Here is a 24,984-nt window from a genome sequence, read left to right as displayed (position 1 = left end):
GATAGCAGCTTCTTGCAAGAAATCAGATCAGAGGAAATCAGATCATAAGCTAAACCCAAGGAAGCCTTTTAACTACCTACAAAAGTGTCTACCAGCTCTTCTAAGAGTGATGAGCAAACACATTGTGAAATAAACTGTGTTCAACACATACACTCTCTTTCCCCACCACATTTATCAATTACACATGCTGGCAAATTAGATTTGGTTGCCCTTGGGCTGATTGTGTCTCCTTGCTTCTGGGCTTTTTGCTAAGCTATGCCATGCTTATATGTACAGTGTTTATTAAAAACGAAACAACTTTTGAGTAAATGTTTAATTTAATTAGGTGCTTATTTCGGCTGTAAATTCTTTATGCTGTGAATTGTTGATTTCCACATCATACATTCAAAGCTTTTCGTGTTTCTATACTTCTAAACAAAAATTTAACCGATAAGAAAAGATTCTAAAGCTGGGTTTGTCCATTGATATTTCACTTTTATGGACCACTGCTTCGGCTTTGGAAACCATAGCCCGGAGTCATTGCGCCACAGTGTCAAAGGGTATGGCGCTGCGAGAGGAAGACTAAGGTAAGAAGGACAGGGTGCCAGGAAAAAGGGGCGTGACTGTATCTGTAAATAGTGGCTCTATTTTGGGCTTACCTCGGTCAAACAGGGGAGCACCGCCTAGGCCTGCCTTCTGTTACTATGGGGATGGGCGCTTCATAACTTTGCTGAACGGAAAAAGTCTGGAGGACTGGCAGGTGGTACACAGGAGCGTGGCACAGATCCCATGACGAGGAGCTGGTTCGCTTCTAACTACCCACCGCTAACAATACTCACTGGAAAACACGCATGTCTCTGCTTGTACTTGGCATATCAGCAGCTTGTTGCATTTTATCCTGCAGTGTTGTACTGTGCAGTGTAGCTGGCAAAGAGAAAACTTGCAAGATCTGAATTTCAAAATCAGTGTTAGAATGCACAGTTTTTCCTCTCACGGACGTCCAGTGATTTAATTGCTGGGCTGGTGCTTTGCTAGTCTTACAAAATTTAGAAAGAAATTTTTAAAAGAAAATCATTTTTGAATGTTTTAATTACTTCTTTATTCAATTCAAACAGGTTAAAGGAAATAGGGACGCTACTACTCAACACAATGCTTTTCTTTTTTTTTTTTACTTTATTATCAAATATTTGTTAACTTTTTTTTTTCAACAATCAACTTACTCACTTACAAATATAACACTGGGACATTTGTTACTTATGGTCACCAATATGCCATTTATTAGGTCATTTTTGAGAACACATTAAATGTACTTAAAACACATTTCTTTTTTTTTCATAAATATTTAATATTAAAGAGAAATATATTTCACCTTGTGCCTACACAGAAAAGCATTAGAGAGTTGCAACAATTTTGTAGCCAAGAAAGGTAGTAAGGCACAAAATACAAACCTTATTGATAGAGTTTAGTCATGCTATTATAATATATGTTGAAAAATGTATTAGGAAAGCTATCCTGGAAGCTACTATCAGCTAAATGATCCCCAACATCAGTACAGTGTACATGCTCCAAAAGACAGACGACATGGAAAAGACTGCGTTTATGTGAAGAGTTGACAGAAGCGCGTTTATGACACTACAGTGGAAATCAGTCTACAATATTTGGTCTGGAGGCAAGAAAATCGGCTCTGTGTTTACGGTAAAGTGCATGTCTTTTTTTTTCGTATGATGGAACCATCCTATGCTAAAGTCTCAGTCAGAGAAAAAAAAAACTTTGACAATAATTTCACCAAAGATAAAATCCTTTGGTCTACTCAGATCAATTATTGCCAGCTGTAAGTAACAGTCCTGTCAGCTCCTCAGTGAAATCACCTAGATGATGAGGAAAACTGAGCCCGTGGTATAGATTATCCCTGTGCCTATTTACATGCAAACCTGCAGAGCAACAAGTAACAGACAAATCTATAAAAGTATTCCCCTTTAAATCCAGCAGGTACATTTACCTTTGTTCAACAATCTCTCAGCTGGGAAAGAATAAAACTGATACCTGCCTTATTAAGCTCCTGTAAACCAGGAATTTTGATAGGATATGTACTTTAAAAAAAATCCTCTGATTGTCCTTGCATCATTATGTCATGATCTGGGTGGAAAACTGGAAGACCAGGAAAGGATGATGAGGAAATAGGCACCAAGGTGAAAAAGTAAAGGTGTAGGGTAGCAGAAATGCTACAAAATCATATCAGGGAAAGACAGGGGAGGGGGCGGGGGGATAACAAACTGCATGATATGAGCATAAGGCATACATATTTTCAAATACATGTTTATACAAAAGAATATCATACATAAAATTCCGTATAAATGAACAAAGATAATAAGGAAGCAGGCAAAACAAAATTCGAATCAGTTGACATGCTTCCTATAGATGTTCCAGCCTTTTTGTTTCCCTGTAAACAAATAATTGAAATAATACAAAAAAATGTCATAGAAAACTTCAGTCGGGTTTTTACACTGAACCGTTTGCATTTGCCTGACTGCTGCTGCTGCTTGCTGTCAATAGCACTGCTGTAAGGCACCGAGTTGGTTGATGCGGACTGACTGTGCAGACAAATGAACCAAAGTGATGAAGCTTGACACTTATTGTCCCATTAGCTTGTCCATGCATTAACGTACAGATCACACTCGAAATGAAGATTGTCATTTGTTAACGACAGAAAATAACTCAGTCTCTTTGAGTTGTTTGGTCCACTAAACATCAGCTGCGAATTAAGGCAAGTGTAATCGTATACTTTGCCCCTGATATATCACTTCCCTTTTTTCGTTTCTGTAAATATAACATTCACCTGTTTATTCAAATGGAGCTTGCCAGTGATTGTCAATGTGAGCCTGCAGAGAGTCTGAGACTGAAGAGGAGCGGGTGGCATCGTTAGTTAGGTGGGAGATCCTGGTCAAACTTTTATTCTTTATAATCTGGATCTCTGGCTGTTTTTGTCCTCGTTTGTTGATGCTGCTTTTGGACGTGTATGTGCTGCTGCTGCAGGAGACTCAAATGGTCTATGCGTGAGTGTGCACCGAGATGCTGGAGAGGTCGTTCCTGATGATCTCATTAACTGTGGAAACAAAAGAGAAAGAGGAGATCTTTATTAACTGCTGCCATTTAATGACACGCTAAAGCATTATTACATTTCATGAAAATACTGGCCTTGAAGGGTTGTTTGTTTGAACACTGACAAAGGTTGGAGTCAGAGCCCCAGAACCTCAGGGGACCAGATGCTCCAGTCAGATTTCAAGTGATATTCAAGAGCTATACTTACTTTTCATGGTTAATACATATCTTTTTAAATGTCTCATATATCTTTGATGGGGCTTTCTGAAGGTAAATCCCTGAAGAAATCACCTAGGCTAAATAAATAGGTTTATTTTCTAGGGCATGACTCATTTTATAGAGTGAAGATCAGGGGATATTGGCTTTTGCGGCTTTTGAAGTCTCCAAGTGCAGTAGTTGATCACTTTTGTTTTTATTCATTTCTGCCACAAAAAAGAAAAAAGACCCAACAACAACAACTACTACAAAGCTCAATTACAAGACAGTGACCCACTCGGGTTGTATTACCTAATCTCGACAGATCCTAGCGCCATAAACAGTTTTGAGATCTTTATTATTTCAATTCTGTGCTTGTATATCAAACATTTCCAAATTATTATGTTAAGTCAAAGTACCATGGTTAGGAACAAGTAATGTCTAAATGTATAAAGAAAAAAACATACATTTCACAGAAAATATGGGAGTTCATACTTTCATATTTTTTAAGGTTAGCCTGGTATATAATCTGCTAACGTCTGATTTCAGTATCACTTCATGACTCAGCTGCATCCTGCATACAATTCCCGCTGTTTGCCCTGCAAGCCACTTTGCAACGCCCTCCGCCCCAAATCTGTGACCTGTCTGTTGCCTTGGATACCTGCTCTGTTATGATGGAAGGACAGAGCCATAGTGTCAAATATAAATTACACGTGTTGGCAAATCCTCTTTTGGCTGAAGTCTTCCTAGCTACTCTAATGTTTTCTTATTAGCGAACTCTTTAAACTTTAAACATGACAACATCTCAGACAGCAACACTACACTGCATACTTGACATCAGGACATCATGGACATCAGAAGCCACAGTCCAAACATATCAATGTCATTAACAACTCATTTCGGCTCCATGCGAATATCCCTGTTTTTAGTCATCGTCTTGTGTTTCCTGCACCAGTTCCTGTGCCCGCGCTTTTCCCACAGTCGGGCAGACAGAGATCAGTCCCCTGCCTTTATCTTCTCTGTGTTCTTTGGCAAAACAGAGGGAAGTGACTGAGAAGATGGCGAGGACCCTGAGACCTGTTGCTCGACAAAAACAAGAAGCCTCATAGTCACAGAGCTCGCCTTGATAAGACAGGCCGATGCAGTCTGAGTCTGCTGGAACCACCATCGGAGCCGAGACAGGAAGTCCACCCACTTTGAAGTTCAGAGTGGGCCCGCGTTTGTTATCACTGCATACTGTTTGGTGAATTATGAAGCATCAGCATAGATCAAGATAAAAACAAAACTGAGAAAAACTTATTTGGAGCTCCTTTTGTACTATATCATTTAACTGCTGCTTGATTTCAGTTAAGTGTGATGTTGATGGCTGAGGTGCTAATAAAAAAATGTTTTGCTGAACTGATCCATGCAGAACAAATGGCAGAACCACCAAGGAAAGAAGGCTGAAGACATAAATAATGTTTGATTTAAAAGACACACAAGCTCTACAATAATAGCTGTCCTTGTTTTATGTATGCAAACGCCCACCTTTTCACACACACAAACAAGCATGCACACACACACACACACACACAAGTTGGTTGGGACTCCCCTCCCTGAACAGGAGGAACTCCCATTGGAAAAACTCAACCTGTGCCAACAGTGTTGGCTGTTTTCAACCCTGTTCCGCTCCGGGCTAAACAAGCATTTACATGCTGTGGTTATTTTTAGATCCACCATTGCAGGACACGAAGGAAGTGCAAGCACATGTATGCACAACGAAATGATCACAGAGAGGTGAGAAAACATCGCCAGCTAGTTCTTAAGAAGAGGTGGGAAAACCCGACGGTTCAGCAGCAGAAATATATCATTCATATTTCTGAGATTAAAAGTGGTGGCTTCTTTTTCTTGATTTCAGTCACTGTTCAAAAAAAGAAAAAGAAAAAAATCGTGACGTCTCTTCCTCCCACATATTAACTGCAGTGTTATTTTGATGCCCTTTATCAACTAATACTTTCCATTGGCAAGCACAAAGATGTTCCATTCTGAAGAAATAGTGACAGAGAAAAGAAAGGTAAAACACTGGCCCATGTGTTTCATTTATGTACTCTGTCAGCAACGTGAGAATTTTAGAAGCAGGATGTGGCCAACTGTTGCACCACAAGACAACACCAAGATGCTATTTATAGCATCTTAATACTCATGTCACTATTTAGTTGTGACAAGTTCTGGGAAACAAAGACCTTTTAAAGAAAACTCACAGGTAATGTTTTTGAGAGAACCAAAGGTCTCGCATGTCACGCATCTTTTAAAAAAACAAAATTAGTTGAAATGATCCAGTTTTAGCTAAAGACTTTTATTTTTACTTTTCTGTCCTGAGCTTATGTATCTTTTTTTTTTTTTGAGAAAAAATGAACCAGAAAGAATTATCTCTCTGTTTTTCCTTTAATACATTTTTGACTCTGTCTTACCGTCCTTGAGGTGACTAGATAACCACAAATATGCAGCAGTGGGGAAGCTTGTCAAGCATTCGGAGGAACATTTAGTTCTAAATGAAATTTGGCTTAAAAAAATCTTCTGTTGCACAACGTGGGCTGGCAAGTGTGGATTATAAGATTTCTTCAGCAAACCTTGTAAATCTACGTGTAACCTTTGAAAAAGATTGCCAGAGGGCTATTTTTCCACTTTCGTGATCGCTATATGCTATTGTTAAAAAGAAGATTCCATGTAATGTTACAATAACGAAAGCAAAGTGGCCTGGCTTCCCTCTCAACAGCACTGGAAACTTTTTTTTTCTTTTTTTCAGTTGCCCAGGTTAATAATGGAAAGCTGGGAGGATACCCTCTCGTGAATAAACAAAAACAGTGGAAAACTGAGCTCCAAATATTCCCCTGCTGAAAAAAAAGAACGAGGGAAACAAAAAACACGTGCCCTGCTAGGCTTAGTTAAACAGAGTGGCATCCTTTATTAAGCTTCCCTGCCAACGCAATCGGCAAACCGCAGCCTGGACCTGTCAGGACCTATACTCCAGACTGGGTGGCTGGGAGATCTATTTCAGGCAGGTGTGAGAGTGACACAAAAATATGACTGCACTTTACTGTGATGCCAGCCAAGGTGAACAGCTCTATGGACAATTCACCTTTGTGAGGGCCTGCCAGTGTGTCTTGGCAGGGAAAGTGGCTAATTGCTAAATCCCTGCCTCCATTGGGTGTGACTCCGGGCTGAATAAACGTTGACCTCGCTAAAATAACCAGTCTGTATCAACTGTTGTGGAAGATGTTTTTCAACCTGCTAGAAGGCGGTAATGGAGGCAGCTCTAGTATACATCCTGAATATACCGGCGTATGCAAATTTAACATGACTGCTGTCGGTACTTGCAGCTTTTAGAATAACAAATTGACCACGCCTTAAATCACACAAAGGTTCTCTAACTAGGCGTATTATTTCCAAAATTAACATTATATTGTATTAAATTAGACTTAATTTGTGTAATTTGTGATTAAGACCGTAAACTCATCAGGAGAGTGTTTGCTGGACTTCTTTTTGCAACCAGAAAGGTCATTAGAATGAATACAAGTTTAGGTCACACTGATTTGCTTTACTTTTCAGAACAGAGGCTACATGTACTATTTTATCTACATATAAAGACACAATAAATGAAGAAAAAGTAAAGCTGGTCTGTAGTTATGTTTTACTTTCATCTTTAAAGAATCCAATCCAATGGCTTAGGTAGCAAAAACATCATATTCACTCTGCTGCTGATGTAATTTGGAGGGTACAGTATATACAAGCACTGATATAGCGACAGCATAGTTGCTATACCTCACTGTTACTTACTTACAAATTGGCTTCTTTTTATCCAGTAAAACAAGCACGCCTGATATGACTTCATTTGGCTTTTCTAAGAGTTCAGTGTGAACCTGAACTGCACTGGGGATTTAGTTAGCATTGTTACGGGATAGTGCTGTGCACTGGGGTTCGATAACAGCCGGGCTTCCTTAGAGAACAGAGGATGCCCTGTGGTCTGGAGAGATGCGGAGCCTCGAGGCCTGAGAGCCTCTTGGAGGTTCCTGCTGTCGAAACACGATCCCCTGTAGTCAAATCAGGCCTGACTGGCAAACACCTGACAGCGAGAGAGAGCAAGAGACTTCACCTCACCCCGGCCTCCGTACGTGACCTCCGTACTTAAGGTTGCAACAACAGGTTCCTGGCAGTGACTTCTGCTCTGCCGCTCGAAGTCTCTTGATACTGAAGAAGTGGAGGGCACCTTCCTGAACTCCCCTTACTTTCACGACACGTGCTAGCTGCATCTGTGTTAGGGTCAAGGACCTTCACACTGTAGCGAAGGTGATTGTTTCCTGTGCTTGCTCGTACCTCCTGTAGTACCACATCGGGTTTTGTGAGAGAGAAGAGGAAGTTTCCTTCTATTGTGGCCCCGAGACTCTCGGCAGCACGTGAGGAAGTTTGCCTGAGTCACACAAGTTCTTTCATGTAAACACACAAAAATCGAATCGCCACCCAATCTGTACACTACCTCGGAGTGAGTAAAAGGAGACTAGCTGCGAGGAGGACTCAGAGTTAAACCTCATCTGACCTCGTACTTTCATGTGAAATTGATTTGGTGGGGAAGCCGAACTAAAGCTCAAACTTGCCGGAGAGAGACAATTGAATTTCCTGGTACATATTACTTTTGTTTCCCCACTATATCAAATCTTCTCTCGGCCTCAGCAGAAACACTTAATGGACAATTTGCTGCCTCCCACACACAGCTCGAGCGGCTGGACGGAGAGGCACTGACACAGCGTCACTTATCTTGTGCTAATCACCAGCAGTGTCAAAAATAGGGAGGAGGGGGGGGTGAAAGGTCGGAGCGCACACGCGCATAAAATGACACAGACAGAGAATTCAGCATGGAGTAAGTGAAAGAGAGCGAGCGAAACCGAGGGAGACGCGATCCTTATTCCCACAGATAAACACAAATGGAAAGAGACAAAGCGTTCCGCTCATGCTTCATCGTGATAAAGTGCTTCATAAATTCATCTGAGCCTTGCAGGTAGACAGCTTCTAATCCATTGCAGGGATCTCTTTGGGCCTAATGATGTGATGATATGTACAGACAGTATATTTCATCCCCACAGTTAGGCTGATCTGTGAAGCCCCAGGCTTTCCCATGTGGAATCGCTCAGTCTCCTCAGCTGACAGAGGAGTTGGAGAGAAGAATAAAAAGGGGGTGGGGTGGGGGGGTGTTTAAGACAGAGCCGAGTTTACCCTGAGAACTGAGGTTTTTTTTACAGCTGCCCTGCAACAGCTGCAGAGCACCGATGTGTGGTGATCTCCTCACACTGCTGAGGTGAACAGCGATCCCACGAAATTCACTTCATTGATTTTGGACGTGGAGTCATGGCTAGAGATAATCATGAGAGAAATAATAGATGAGGAGCGTAATGGTAGGTGACACATGCCTAACGCTAAAAGTCTTATTTCTGTCTCTCCCACTTTACTATTTTTAGTTTGATTTAATTTTCTCCCCCTCCCCCCAACAAGATTGCTGCGCTATTCAGCTGCCAAAGAGTGGATTAAGAGTAAGCAAGCTATAGACAGGCATTTCTGACCAACAGTTCACCTCTCAGTCTGCGTGTGAGTGCTGCCTGCAGACACGAGGAGCCTTGATGATGTAAAAATAGTGCAAAAGGTCTGTGTCAATTCTTTTGCTGTTAAAAAGCACTATTATCTTATTACGTTGTCAGTGTGTTCCCATTTAGAGAAAAGCTACTCTGTTGTTTAGGGATCAGGTCTCTGCGGTGCATGTTTTTCTGAGACTACAATACATTTAAATAGACAGATTTACCAATTTTGTCATAGTGTGTTGTATGCTTAAATCATTTCAATACAAAAGTATTAAATCTTGTGCTGTTTTTTGTTTGTTTCAGTTTACCCCCTGGCTTCATGTGCACCCACTTCCACATTGTCCCATCCCTGAATGAATCTACTGAATCACTACTGATGAGATTGAATTAGAAGGAGTAAATTAGCTTTCAATTTTTTAAAATTTTTTTTAGTGCCACAAAAAAAAAAAGAAATAAAGTATAGAGTGTAAACAGTAAGTGCTCTGATGTCGCTGAACAGATTTCCAATCAATATGTCTGCTGCTGTTTTTAGACAAGGACTCCTGGCTCAGTTGGATGAGAGAGCTGGAGCAGCCTTGAGAAATAATGATGACATACTCTCTGCGCCTCATGTGGAGAGACAAAGTGGAGCTGGGCTCTAATCTCCACCTGAGTCTCCGATGCGCCTCTCCCTTCAGAGCGCATGCTTTATGGCTCTCTGTAGTCAGACGAATCGGAAGAGTTCAGGGTTGCCTGCCTCAGCCCACAGTCACCGAAAAGTATCCAAAATTTACTAGAGAGGCTGGAGAACAATGAAACAGCAGCATACCAAATTAGAACCCTAAAGACAACAACTTTTACTGAAAGCCCCACCACTGATATGCTTATTTTGGCCGCCGCGGCGCAGAACCTTTGTCTTTGATCTTGCTTGGTGTGCTCTGCCGCTCTCTATCTCACCTCACTCTGTCTCTCTCTTTGTGAGCCTTTCACTTCCCTCCTCCTCCTCTCATTTCCTCCCAGGCCCAGGAGGCCCTGGGTGTACTCGCTTGAGGTCGCTCTCTGGGGAGGATGAGGGGGAGGTGTTTACATGGTTGGAGCTACTCTCTGGTGCCCTCATCACTGACTTCTCTGAATTTGGCGTGTGAGGCGTTACGAGTGCGTCACGAGGAATAACAGTCTTTGTCCGGCGTTATAGTTCACGAGCATTTTACACTTTTTAAGAAGGATAAAAAAGGATGCTGCAGTACGAGCCGCACTAGTCGATTGACAGGTGATGTCGCCGAGTGCGGCGCAGATGCTCGAATGTTTAGCACAAAAAGTGCTTTCTGTTATTTTGATTGCACGGGTCCGCTTGATTGCGTTAAATTGCCTTTAAAAAAAAGTTACCGTGGAAGAATACCACAACAAAACACAGCAATCAAAGTGTTTATCAAACAAAAGCAAACATAAAAGCAACACGCTAAAGAGCTTCTATGTGTACAGATCATGTGAAATCAAAAGCTCCGTTTCACGCAACTAGCAGAGCATGAATGCATAAAGCAAACACCAAAGCCTGAAAAAAATAGCACCAAACCGAGCAAAACTCGCACATCTCAGCAGCTGAGATATGAAAGGAGACAGATTAAAACCCTTTGCATGGCTCATTACCAATGGGTTTATGGTAAAATAACTCGGCCATCTGATAAACTCGCCGTGATTGATTTGGAATTAGAAACGTATGCTCCCGCCGCAGACGGCTCGGGATTTCACCGCTTTCTTTCTTTTTTTTTTGAATTATGGAACGGAGTCTAAAAATATGAGCATATTGAAACAATCATACTTCAAGTAGGCTGCAGTCGTTTGGGTGAGAATTTGGCAGTGCACCTGCATATAATACAATTTACAACTGCATTTGCAGTGGGCTTCTTTAAATCACCTGTTGCCTGTCAGCTGAAATGTGGGATTTCAGACTTGTTTTCTTCTGTTTATATATAAATTATATTCTCTGTGTCCAAAAAGGCTTACCTCACTGCGAGCTTTATTGTTTGCTATTCATCATAGATGGATGGCTGGTTTTGGTGTAGCAGCAAGTCATGGTCTTAAGTTAACCTGTCTCTTTAGACATCCATGAAAACGCATTAGCTTTTGGCATGCTAAAGTTGGACATTTGTTGTCAACCCCAGCGTCTTATTGTTTGTTTTGGCTTGAACGCTCTGATGAAAACAACATTTGCACTTATCTAGGATCTTGCTGAGCTGGATGGCAGGTTTGCGTAGAGAGATAAGGCACTGAAAAGTATACTAAGCTAACTAAATCTTAAAAAGCTTCTGCTGCTCACGGGAACATGGCCTCTCTCTTTCAGCATCCCCGTGGCGCTCTAGTGATCTCTACTGAAGCTGAGAGTTATCTGATTAACACCCTGTCTGTTCACCCCAACTATTGCCCCTGTAGCTTTAAAGCCTATACTCAAGAGGACACAGAGGGCGAGGCCCTCCTTGGGGCACATCATGGATTTATTCGCTGGAAGGTAGAGAGAGCCAATTGTGGCCAAATATTCTCTTATCTCCTTTCCAACACCCTTGACCTCGCTTTGATTTTCATAGACAAGCGTACATCCATCTGGAGACTGTATAGCTGTCAAGAAACCCAGACTGTCTCAGAGCTGAAGGTGAAGACAGCTACACTTTCGCAGACAGTGGGTGAAACGGAGACATTGTTGGCCACCTGTAAATCACAGACGCACATCTTCACCTGCTTCTGTTCGCGGTGTTTAATATCTTACAAACTCAACAGTTGGTGGTGAGAGAACCTTCCACTTGAATAACTTAAAAGAAACGAGAGCCTGCGCTGCTACTCCATCCTACAGTAAATCTAACTGATCTAATTAAAGTGTACGTGATGTTTTCATTCACATAGAGCTTAGACACAGAGCTTTCCAAGTCCAAGTCCAGCTCCCCGCAGATTCGTCATGGCTGATTTACTACATGAGCAGAAAGAATTAGTTTGTCCTCTAGTAGTAGGAACTGTGGGGTCTATCAGAAAAGTATGTTTGCAGTTTTTAGGGCTGAAAAATAATAGCATCGCTCTCTAGCAGGAGACTCTTTGTAAAGTATTGTAGATAATGGCTTTAATAGTGGTTAATAAAAAATTTACCAATGCCAATTTACCACAGAGTTTTTTTTTCTTCCGCACACCCCAAAAGTTAAAGATTAATAGCTTATAACCTACAAGACATTAGTAAATGACCTATAAATAATTAATGAAGTCATTAGTTACACACTGTATGAAGGGTAAATTATTAAAAAGTCTCACTAATACATTTCTATAGTAACGCTTCATTGAAACTTTCTCTCTTCACCATCACTAACGAGCAGATTACGTTTTCAGAGCCCAAAGTGTAACTGTAGGCAGAATTTTCTTTTCTTTGAATCTTGAAAGAATCTTGAATCTTGAATTTCTTCGAAGTGAAATGAAGAATTTGCACGGCTGACAACCAGTGTTGGGGTTAATGTTTTCCAAGCGTTACTGAAAACTTTACGTTTTTCAGTAACGCAGCAATATAATGCACAAAAGACATAAAGGAACTTTCTTTTTTTTCTTCTTGCACTCTAAAATCAGCTGATTTCAATTCATTTGCAGTAGGAGGAAAATGTTGGATTGGTTTGCAACCTTTTAGGACTGGCAATATGGGCATTATTTTTAATGCCCGAAAAGGTAAAATACAAACTGTATCTATGACAGAAACAACTGCATTATACTGCTAACACAACTTTGGCTTGTTGCAAGCACCTGCACAGACACCATTGTGCTAACACAAAGCTAGCAAAGAATCCAGAGGGACGATAAAGAACTTAATTTCTGTGTCTTTACAGTAGTAATTGTCTCTTGTTATATAATCTTTCAATACCACAAAGCTTAATAAAATGCTTCACTAAAATCCACAGTAAAGGGTTTTCTTACGCTTTTGGAAATAAGTAATCAAAGGATTTTTCTTTACGTTACCATGTTGCTTTGGGCTCAGCTGAGTACAATCTGAGAATTGGGGGGCCAGTTGAGGTGTAAAACCTCCATGGGTCATATGTCAATAGCAGGACACTCACAGTTCAGCGGTTACGATCATCTCCTCCAATGAAAGAAACCCATTCACCCACTGCTCTCTGCAAGTGGTCGCTGCTGGGGCAGGAAGAAAATGTGATCTTTCACTTTGGTTGTGTTTTTCTTTCTTTGACTTTCAGTGTCTTGGTTATAACAGCTTTAGCTGTGAAAAGAGCTCATAGTGTCCATCTGTTTGCGTGTGTGTGTGTGTGTGTGTGTGTGTGTGTGTGTGTGTGTGTAAAGAACAGGGGCGATGGAAGCCAGGGAAAATCACCAAGATTACATGCTACTTTCTTCCACCTCAGATTTTCCCCTCTTTCTCCATCTCTGTCTGTGTCTCTGTCTACTTTATTTCTATGGCTGACCTGCTTCTCCACATGCTCGCTGAATATTCCTGGATGTGAGGGGATGATGAGCATCTCCTGGCCTAAAAAATCTGAAACTTCTGATAAACTCCTCATGAGTACAGGAGCGCGCTAAGAAAAAAAGAAGAAAAAAGAAGAAGAATGAAATTATGTGCGTCTGTTCCTCTCGGTTAAGTGATACGAACATTCTGAAAAGGCTTTCACTTATTTAAGGGTTCATTATGTTCACTGTTACATTTTACACAAGCCTGCCTATATTTACAGTGATTTGTCATTAAACTTAGTAAAAGGGAAGGATATGCTCATTTGGCTTATATTCTTTTATGTGTTACTGCTCTCTCCTTTCAAAGTTTAAATCTTTATCTCCCACCCTCTTATAAATTCTGTCTTGATGCTCCTTCTCCGTCCTCGTGTTTTGTCTTTTTGACTATCTCCCCCACGTTCTGCTTTCTGAAGCATTTGTGCATAGAGGAGACAGTGTACTCTGCCAACTGTTGCAAAACCCAACGGCTTTCCCCATCCCACCCGCCTGGAACAAACCTCTCTGTTGACATCCGTCGCTAAAGGATACAATTTCACTGACATAACAAATTTCAGATGGGAAGCTGTTATTAAGTGGTCTGGGAAGGAGACCTGCTCCTGTTTACTGATGCCGCAGGTATTTATATCCCCTAAATACATATGCTAGGAGCAAGCATCTCACTGTGGTTACTACTCTACGTTCAAATTTAAGATCCTCGGGCAAGACCCTCTCTAAGCTCCTGGACAGCAGCCCAGGAGTTGTTCCTGACCCCTGACCTCCCTGTTAAAAGACTAAAACAAAAAAAAATGCTTGCTTTTAAATCAGTTGTGCTTCTTGGGTGTTTGTATGGACTGTATGAGTTTTCCATGTGTTCATATTATTTAATGCCAGGAGGAAATATCCACGATTCAGGGCAAATTTATGGTTTCTGTGACTGCGCAGCATTTGTGGTGTTCAGAGTAAGACTCACTATCTCCACAGAGGAACAGTGTTTTAAGGTTGGTGATGAATTATTGTGGACTGGACAAAATGTTTATGTCATAAAAAAACAAAATACCAGTCGACTCACCGAGATCACTGAGGAGGCTTGAGTTGTGCAACTGGCATGAACCCGCCTTTCCCCACGGATGATGTATACTGAAACAGCCTTGAGTGTCATAAAATGTCAGCTAGAAAATGAACAGATAAAAGCTTGGACGCAGCTGAATTCACAGCTTAAATGCAGCCTTCAGAGCTTTATGGAGGAAGGAGACTTGCTCGGAAATCATCCAGTCAGAGCCGTCAACCACACTGACATTTGTCATGTTACGATTCAGTAATGAGAGTGTCTGGCATGAGGTGGTAGCTCTATGATCACAGATATACACAGGAAGATCCCAAGCCAAGCCACAGGCCCTGTCTCAGTCCTGACCTGCTGTGATCCGTGTGGCTCGGTGGCTTTTCAGCACGTGTTTCCTAAACCTCAGAATGTGAGCCACATAAACCGAGCCTCTAAACGGCTGTGTCAGGAGAAACTATAAGAAATACATGACATACGGTGAACTGGAATAATATAGCCTTAATGAATAGACTCAGATGAGTCTGGAGAAGGATGCATCTAGTGCGCCATGTGGCTTTACTCTGCTATATTTGATTGCATGCTTCGCCGAAGTCCATTTTCCTATTGATGCCAGGTAATATGCTTCCACAGAAGGCCACACAGTGCGCGACGAAGAAAAAATAAGACACCGTTCTTTACGGTAGCAGTTCTGCGTCACGCACTTCTGATATTTGGCAAAAGAAACGCGAAACCCATTCAAAACCAGAATCAAAGTCTTTCATCTAAATGTGTCCGTGTGTAGATCCCAGACACAAAAGAAACCCAATTTGTTTAGATAATTTAGCTGCACATTTTCAGCAGACGCATTCTTTCTCGGTGACTGTGGATATTATGACGGAGCGACTGAAACCAGACCAGATCCTCTGGCTCAGCTGCAAGGGTTTGGGGTGCGCACACACACACACACACACACACACACACACACACACACACACACACACACACACACACACACACACAGACATTAAAGCCAACCTGTTGCGGTAATAAATGGATCGAATTCGTACAGATTCGTCTTGCTGCATCTATCAGAACTATAATAATATTCCCAATGGATTTACAAAGAGCTTAAAATCAAAGCACAAATAAGGTAACCCCATTGCCACTGTCATATGTAACCACTTGGATCCAATCATTTGCTAAACTGCGAGCAATCTTGGGCAATAGGGTCTGTAATTGAGTGGGTTTCAAAATGTGTTACAAAAAATCTATTATGATCACAACCAGGAATCTACATGCTCTTATGTTCAGCCAGCGGGACAGACATAAAAGAGATGTAAAAGGAAACAGAGCTAAGGTAATCTAGAGGACTTCCACTCAAGTGCAAATGTATTTTTCTTCAGCAAGGACACCACTGAATTCCCTGGGTCCCATTAATGTACCTCCATTTTAACTCCTACACATCAGATTGTAAATCAGCATGTTTAACCACACTGTTATGTGCTTTATGAGAATTACTTCATGTATCCAGCTGTGTGCTGCGACAGGGTCTAAAGATTATTATTATTAGTAGTATTATTACTATTGTTTTTTATTTTTTATCACCAGCATGCTATCATCTTTTCCAGTGCTACTAAAATAACTACAATTAACAAGCTCATGGGATCAAGCAAAGCATTTACTTACACTTACACAGCTCATACCACAAGTTGATCTTCATATTTACCGAACAGCATATTCTCTAAAGTGCTTAGTAAGGCCTGTAGTATCTGATAATGGGCAATAAGAGCCAAAGCTGCTCAATTCACAGAGTAAAAATAATGGTTTTTAATCTTAATGAGAAGAAATTGAAGCTAATCTATTGCTGATCCCAGATGTGTAGTTGTTGATCCATAGCTTTGATGGTCTTAAAGGCCAAGCCAAGAGTGCACCCACCTATTAATTTTTCCCATGACTGTAAAACTTCTGCAGCAAGCCCAAACTTTTACTTATACTTCACCACGTCAAGGGCTGCCAGAAAAACGTGATTCCTAATATGAGAAGGCAGCAATAACAATAACAGTAAAATATCCACATCCTCTTTGTGGCCATAAATAATAAAAAAGCCATCACGCGTTTTCTTGTACCCGTCAATATCACTATGTGTAGAAGGAGACTATGTTCTAGGCATTGCACTTAACCACAAGACAGCCTTTCTTTCTGTATACTATTAGCTGAAGCTTGACCTGCTCCCAAAAGGCCAGCGGGTCAGAGGTGGAGTGGTGTGAAAGCACACGATGTCACTTACAGTGCTTCCACATCTAAGCCGAGTCGACCAACTAATAGCGAAAAAACACGCACGCACGTATACTATACTAATGCTGTCTAAACATACAGGAGTAGCCCTGCTTTAGTGAGTCCCATTAGGCACTTCAACCCCCAAATCTTGCAGTCTTCTGCCCCCCCCCACCCCAATGAAGCCTTGCGGCACACTCCAATGTTAGCGACTCAGCATGTTTTCAGCGCAGTGAGGACGCACGCTCAATCATCATTAGGGGTTTTGCGGAGTCCTGGGGTCTGGGCACCTTGCCAGGATGTGTAAAAGTTTCCATGAAGAATGCTTTGAGTTGCCTTCAGAAGCACTGGTGGTGGACAGAGATCCTCGGGAAGGCTAGAATTCCGCTTTTGTTGCTGGGGGTTGGGAGTTGGGCAGCGAAGGAAGGAGGAAAGAAGGATCAACAACAATTCTGTTTTCAGTTAGTAAAAAGCACACTAGCTTTGAATTGAGGAGGAAGCAATCGCAATCTCCCCCCCCCCCCCCCCCCCCCCCCCCCCCCCCAACGCTCCCATCTAAAAAACTACCTTGCAACACAAGGAAACCAGAGCACATATGTCAAATGTCAGAAATCAGCAGAGGCTGCTTTGCACTCTGTGTTTTTCTTATTTTAGGGAATAAGGGCCCTCTGTTTCCCAGAGAGGCAGGTGGTAGAAATCTGGCTCTCTGATTAACAGTAGTTCCTTTGCTGCGTGCTGCATTCAGTTACATTTCATGATATCACCCATCACAGCAGCAGCTAATGAGACAGGACACACGGCAGCAGCCTCATAGGCCCTGAATGCCTCACACTGCCAACACATCGCCTCTGCTCTACTCTACTCTACTCGCAACCACAGCAAAATACCTATAAACAGCAGGAACAGGTTTCCAAGGCAAGAAAAATAAGTCTCAGAATAGTAGCTTAGGTTTGTGTAACCCGTGTTTTTCATATGTAGACCAAGATATGTCACAGGAAGCGGTGTCACCAGAAGTGCGCCTTAAAATATATGACAAAAACATGCTGTCATTAAAGCTTTTTTCTTTTTTTCTTTTTTGGCTTAATTAGTTCAGCTAACAAGACAAACGTAATCCTTCAGACCGAGTTATTCATAAAATTCTATTTGTGTACCCACTGATCTCATTTGACTGCCATTTTTCTAGCTCATAAAGTACAGATAGCGGGCTGCGAGTAAGTACGAAATGTCTGAAATCTTTGCTTTTACAAGAGCCCCACTATGAGTTGTTTACCACAGTGAGTCAACAATGCAACAAGGCGTAGTCGCCTAGCAGAAGGGTGTTTCAGCCTCTTCTCGCCTCCATTCCCTAAACCACGCTGATATTTGGCCTTAATTCCAGGTAGGAGAAGTGAGGCTGTAAGCGGGTGAGAGCCAACATGCCACTGAGTGAAAATGGGAGCTCCAACGGTGATCTGACTGCCAACTGGAGTCTTCCCATAAAACCTCATTGCAGAAAAAACAAAAAAGAACCATCATATCATGGCTCACACTGAAGTTAGTAAAGCTTCTATCGCAGCAGAGGGAAGAGTTCAGCACTTTACAATGGAGACTGTGTCTACGGCAGTTAGGGGTGTTTACATCTCAGACCCCCTCCCTGCTAACCCAGCTCCTTACGGTACAGTAGCTCACCGTTGATAAGTTGAGTGATTTCTCAGGGGCTGTGTAAAACCTGGGCCCAGCCAGAGAGACACATTTCCTCTGGCTGATGAGAGTCGGGAGGCCTCAGTGTTAGGGCGTGGGAGGTGCACTGCTCTTGGGGAAGATCAAGTGTGCTCCTGCCGACTCCAAATCACGGCCTCCCCAACTGCTTGGGAGGAACGCTTTTTCTTCATGGCCGGTGTTAAATCACCGCTGCCGCGGTGAGGTCATCTGCTAGTCTTCTTTCTTTAATTGAGCTTGCTAACACACGGCTGTAATGCGTACAGACGGGGGAGTGAGACGCCGGGTTGAGCTGCCTTCCGATCCTATTTATTTTAGCTCAGGGCTCATTTGAGGGGTTTTGGATAGGGTCGGGCCTTGGAGCAGCAGATGCCTTGGCAGTATGCTGTTACCACCGCACACTTACCAGGACTCCAAGAGTTTACCACAGATGCTTGCACAGACGTTAGGTGATGTAAACGGCAGCACGCTGAGGTTTTCAAGGGGCTGCCTCACTGTCTTTGGTCAATCAATACACATTCCTGTGCGTCCCTAATGTAGCTATAATCGCAGGCTGAATACATTTGGCCACCGGGTCGGAGGAAGACTGAGCTTGCTAAAGTGACAGAGGATGGAGTAGCGGGGAAGAGAAACAAGGTTACTTGGATGAGCACTGCCACGTCGGTTGGTGTAAAAGGACCCGTTTGGCAACCGTAGTAGAAAACTCAAAATAAAGCTATCGTTTTACATTATTCAATTAATGCCCACGTGAACGCTTCTGCTGCCGTAATTATTGAAAGCAACAAGAAAGGATTCAGCTTACATCTCCAGACAGTCCAGATTTGTATGAATTCAAAGAGGAAAAAGTCTAAAAGATTTATTTACTTTTGTTGTTTTTTTTTAGAGGAAAGAGAAAGTTTCAAATCAGTTTATAGAGCTGATAAGGGGCAGACATCCCTCCTGTGTCTGTATTGTCTGTTTATGAGATAATGACTAACGGGACTCATCAAGACTGACAGATATGCTGACAACTGCTTTTCAACTCAATTACAGTTCCACAGCAAAACTCCCCAGGTCCCCTCATGCCTATCACCCCTGTACTCCCAGAGCTGTTGAGTGAATGCGTATGAGCTCATACACACACATGCAACTGAACAGTTTACTGAACAAAAGGTGCACAGGAAGGGTGATATTCCTGAGTTCAATGCGGTGGCGCCTCCCTCCCCTCTCCACCACCTCTAGTAGTTTGCAGGCAGATTTTAACAGGTCAAGCTGGCTGGATGCCAGGGATGTGCTCTATGGATATATATCATAACAGCAAGTGGAGCTTCTGCTAACACAGATAACAGGTTGCTGCCCTTAGAGACACAATGTGCGATGGACACAGGAGGCAATAAACCCAACCATATGGTCTCTTGGGTGTGACTGGTTTCATTGCTAGAGGGAGACTGGTGACCCCACAGTCTCCCCTGATGACGACAGCTGCATGGTGTGGACTCCGTGGGGAAATGACGGGAAAACAAAGCCTCTGCCTCCTGCGTCCCAGCATCCCTCCCAGATATTTGGGGGTGGTGATGAGGAGGGGGTGGGCCGGCTCAGGAAACCCCTACCCATTGTTTTGCTTCCTTCATTAGTCGTTGTGTCAACAGTTTGGATCGCTACGCGTGTGCCACTGTTTTTGTTCGGCTGCACCCCGGCTGACCCCAGTGCTGTGATGTTTTGACAGATTGTTTCAAAATCCCATCAAGGCAATTTACCCTTTGAAAGTCAAGCGGCCATTCGGACAACATAAGCTGGCCGGCACATTAAAACCAAAAGCAAATAAATCCGCTGGGCCTAAAATTAAACAAATCTGACGTAAATATGCTGCCAGAATTTTTTTCAGGAAATACTCTGAGGTGCAATAGGGTGCGGCCGTGCGTGAGGGCTTGCAGATAAGAAAAAGCTGTTAAATAAATGTGATGTGTTGCCCAAACAGCCAATTTTGGCACGGACAGTGATCTCATAAAGAGAAACTTTATTTAGTTATTATTCTGGATAATGTGCATACACTGCAGGAACTCACCGTCATCTAGGTACATCTGGTCCAGTTCCTGGGGCTCCTGCTTGACGGTGATGGCCATCGAAGGTGGGCTGGCATCCTCAGGTAGCAAGCTTGGTGACCTCCCTCCAGCTTGGGCTGAGCCAACTGGGCTGTAGGCCTGAACGAATGGGCTCTCCGCAGGCCCAACTGGAGTGGAAGGGTGGGACGCTGGGGAAGATGAGGGGCTGCTGTTGGTATAGATAGGGTGGTAGTTATGGCGTTCTGGGCTGTTGAGGTGGTTGGGGCTACCCTGGGAGTAGAGCAACCCTAGAGAAGAGTTGTTATCTGGCGAAGATGGGTGGGCGAGATTAGGGTGGCCAGGGTTGTCCTGAATAGGGGGCGCTACCATGGGTCCCGGTGGTGCTGCTGCGTGGGTGGGGCTGTTGGGGAGGCACTTGCTGAATGCCACAGGAGACAGGTCATGAAGGGTGGGGCTTGAACTGGGGGGTGACGATGGCATGGCAGCATGGCGAGGTGGGCACGAAGGGTAGCCCCCAACCAGGCAGGCTTCAGGGTCAGCCACAGGCATGATGGGAGTGAGTCTTGGCTGGCTGTAGTAAGGAGTGGAATGCATGGAGAGCCCCACGGTACCCAGAGAATCATATTCATCGTGGGGTTCTGTCTTTATGATCGGCACTGATGGGGGAAAGTAGAAAGAAAGAAAGAAAGAAAGGAGAGGTTATAAAACGTGCAGGGAATCCACGTGGCGCAGTGAGCGTATGACTGAGGCTGAGTAAAGCATCGAGCAGGCAGAACTGCGCCTGTGATACCCTTTATAATCCAAACAAACAACCACCAGTGGATCTGGGCTCAGCGTCAACTTGGCAGAGTCCTCTAACAGAGAAATCCTTACGCCTCCTCTTTTGCCACCCATCTTTACCACACCGTGAAAAAAAGCAAAAGAATAGGGAGGAAAGAAAAATGGATGAGTCATCAGTGTGGAAAGCCACAGCTGGCTCTAATAATGAATAGGACCTATTTTCTTTGGACTCTCCTCCAGCTCTGATATCCAATAAAAGTACTTTAAAGCAGTGGAGTGCTGCTGCTGTTGCTGCTGCTGCTGCTCTGGACCCCCAGGTTTCCTCCACACTCCAGAAGTAATTGTTTCTCTCAGGACCAAAAAGATAGTGGTGGTGGTGGGGTGGGGGAGGGGAGGGGAGGGGGGGGGGGGGTGAAAAAAAGGAGATGATTTGATTTTGATTAGGCTGCCTGAGCTGCTTAAGAGGTTGCAGAGCTGTGCCTGTGGTTTCAGGAGCTTCAGACCTCAGCTAATGCAGAGAGTGCAGTGACCCCATTTGATCATCCTGCCTGCTCCCTTCTAACTTCTAATCCAGTGCAGACTGTCTGCGTTGTTTCCTGATTACTTCTGACTGACAGGTATCACATACTTCCTCTTCACTGTCAAGAAAGGTTTTCTATTAATTGAAAATTTCAATCACAATCCGAAGCCTTCATAAACAGCGGCGTGTTTATGGAGTGACGGAGAGGGATCCATATTAACAAGCTCACTGCTGAGTTATTATATAAGTACACATGCACAGGCTGTGCCAGCACAAAAGTAATAGGCCCGTGTTAAGATACCCAAATGCACAGCAAAGGCTTCTGAGTCACAATGGACATACTGTTTATTCCTAGCAATTGTTAAAATGTGTTAATGGGTGTGGTGACTGTTTGGTGCCAGCCATTAAAAGTTTTTGGCTAAATGTACTTCGTAGTGACATTTACTTGAAGCTGTCAATATGAATAAGATGTCTGTGTGTATGATTTTTGTACATAATAGAACCTTTCTCTGACAGAAAAAAAGGCAAATTGTCCCTTACTGTGTCAAAAAAAAAGACATCTAGGTATGTGAGAGTTTGGTCTGAAAAGGCACCAAACGCGTCTGTAGCCTCCGGGGTGCCGAGCTACAGAGCAGCGATAACGTGGCAGGGAACACATTTACGTCAGCCTTGTCTGCTTTCAGAGCCCAGAGACCAGGTTTGGTGTCTGGGGCAGCACGGTGAGGCGAGTCCCATGATGCACAGGCCTCCTCTCCATGGCCTGGGGAATAACAAGTGAGTCACATGCTCACACAACATCCACAGTTACTTCCCTCCAGATTGCCTTTGTCTCCTGTGCCTTTTTCTCTGGTGTGAATGGACAGAAGTGTGCCAAGGAGCCGAGGGTGTGATATCAGAGTGGAAATGTCATAAAATGAGACCATTTTCATATTTTAGCTTGGGGTCCCGATCTGCATTGCTGCCTCTAATTTGAAACACATTTAACCTTCTGCCTTATGAAATCAGTCAAAAAAACAAAAGTCCCGTTAAATATTTAAAGAACATCGCGCTTAACGGATCCTGAAAACTGATATCTTGTTTCAAATGTCTCCTTGCAAAAGTTAAATGAAAAAAATAAAATAATTACAATATATGAAAGTTGCATACGTCCAGAGTAATTTATTGCATGTACAGATGCCTTTCACCAAAGATTGCTGTCATTATTTAAGTATCTGAGCACATGTGACATATACAGCAATTGCAACCTCGCTGTCTTCTATTCTTGGATTATGACATTGACCAGCTGCCAGAAAGAGTGTTTTTACAGCTTTATCTTTTCATCCTATTAGACATTTTTACGAAATTGTGTCATAATTAGTGTATAAAGTCTGGCGTTATAGCCCAACATGTGTTTTGTAAGCTCACCGTGACCTTGACCTTTTAAAACCAAGTTCTAATCAAGTTGTCCTTGAATCCACATTTGGGCCTGGTGCAACGCCATTCCTCATTTCGCATTCAGCATAATGGGACGGCTGTTTGACATGTTTGACTTATGTAGGAAAAGGCTGTTCATTAAGAGTAAAGGAAATTCTAAGCATTGTTTTTTACATTAAGCAAAACCTCCACCTGCCTGTTCTCCAAAGTTGCAAACATTTTCTCCAAAATTCATACTCCTCCCTCCTCGATTTATAAACAGACGTGTTTCCTCCAGCTTGGTCCATCTCTATGTCTCATTTCAACTTTATATGAGAACTGAGAAAACAGATTCACCGGGCCCAGTGCAACTTCAGCTGGCTTCTATTTCCTCCCAACCTGTGGGTTATGGCCCACAGACTGTTGATGCTCCGCACATGGTTTTCTCTCCATTTCTGGCAGTTTTCCCTTCTGTCTGCTTGTATTGAACTGATCAGGAATGATATAGGTATTTTACTGAGCACTTGTTTCCTCTGATGGGAATAGGGACAGTGATGTGTGTCTGTATCTGTTTATTTCATTAAAAAAAGCAAGCAAGGCTTATGTGAGCTTTATAAAACACTTTCTAAAGAAGAGCATCTGTACTTCTGGACGAATTCAAGAGGTATTTTAGGTTCTAACACTCTTTTCCACTGGTAAAATATGATACTATTATGCCACTGTGAAAAACATTTTAAGAAATTCTGGACACACCTCATACTATCGGCATGAATCTCCCGTGACATTTAACATGGAGCAGGTGGTAGTTCATTAACTCAAAGGTACCTCATGCACCATGTCCCACTGTGTAGGCAATCTGGACACACAGCATACCGTGGGCTTTGGTATACTGTAGGTTAGTGTAAAAACACCCAAAGCTGCAGACCTGACAGAAACAGTTCAGTCATTGTCCAGATTTTTTTTTCTTTAGAAAAACATGACTGTGCAAATATTTACAACAAAAGATCAACGTGTGGCTCATTAACTTTTCCTGTATGTGTCACAGAACATGTTTCTGGCTCTACCCTCTCCAGCTCCAACCACAGACTGATGCAGTGATGGTGGGAGAGAGTAGGCAGCCATTTGCGTTAAGAATAGAACTTGATATTACAGAGGAATCTCCAAACGGCCTGTAAAAACAAAGGGGTTCCGAGAAGTTCTTCGCCCGAGCTTTGGTCACTGCCAGCATTTTTTTAGCATTTGTTGTTTAATGTGGTTGGTGAAAACTGTTTCTTGTTTCAAGAGCAACACGTCACATCTCTACACACGCAAGAATTATTGGACGGGAGCTCGGAAAAGGGAAGCTCATTCTGGGAACCAGACGACAGTTGTTCTGCATGTACATCTCATCATCACAGACAGGCACTTAGGCTTCAACCGCAAATGCTGCTGATGGTATATTTAAACAATAGCAGTCTTCTCGACTCATCGGCTAAATGCACCTATACCTCATAATCAGTTCATCCCAATGGAGAAACATTTTTTCCATAACTGGTATAACTCTTTTTTTCTAAAGATTCTAAAAAATAATCTTTATTTTGTTCTGTAAAGGGAAAGGTCAAGTTCTTGTATTCACTTGGACACAGGCGGGGGTTGCTTTGTGTATATCATAGACTGCATATAAAATATAGCTATCTGGTCTTTAAGTCTAACGTCATTAGCTATGTCTGGGCCCAAACACTGCTGCAGGTCTCCAAGTCAAACGATCACTGCAGCATTACTGAGAGTTGAAAAACTGTCTAAATTCTTTCATCTGTAATAAAATGATCAGTGTGGCTGCTCTACCAGGTGTAACAATTAAGTTTAACATCCAGGCATCCATGAAGAAGTTTAACGGAGTTAGAAGTTAGCAGGGAGTTAGCTCGCTAGCTTCCATCTAAA

At 42.8% G+C, this 24,984-nt stretch overlaps 1 protein-coding gene across 3 annotated transcripts in view; it reads right to left on the bottom strand.

The window, feature by feature from the left end:
- Positions 1-1,129: 1,129 nt before the first annotated feature.
- LOC309718146 (nuclear factor of activated T-cells, cytoplasmic 1-like) overlaps positions 1,130-24,984 on the bottom strand; it is a 61,523-nt gene continuing 37,668 nt past the window's right edge. For 2 of the 3 annotated variants that reach the window (XM_082553160.1, XM_082553161.1), the window contains exons 9-10: positions 20,375-21,028; positions 1,130-3,082 (exon numbers count right to left, since the gene is read on the bottom strand). In XM_082553160.1, coding sequence (XP_082409286.1) covers positions 3,027-3,082; positions 20,375-21,028 — 710 coding nt within the window. In that variant the 3' untranslated portion in view covers positions 1,130-3,026. The remainder of the gene's footprint in view (positions 3,083-20,374; positions 21,029-24,984) is intronic. The other variant, XM_082553162.1, reaches the window with a different exon arrangement.

Source organism: Aulonocara stuartgranti, assembly GCF_965226115.1.
Source record: "Aulonocara stuartgranti genome assembly, chromosome: 11".
In the NCBI taxonomy this organism is placed as follows: Eukaryota; Metazoa; Chordata; class Actinopteri; order Cichliformes; family Cichlidae; genus Aulonocara; species Aulonocara stuartgranti.
The sequence above is the reverse complement of the archived record's forward strand: the minus strand, read 5'-3'. Positions and strand labels throughout refer to the sequence as shown.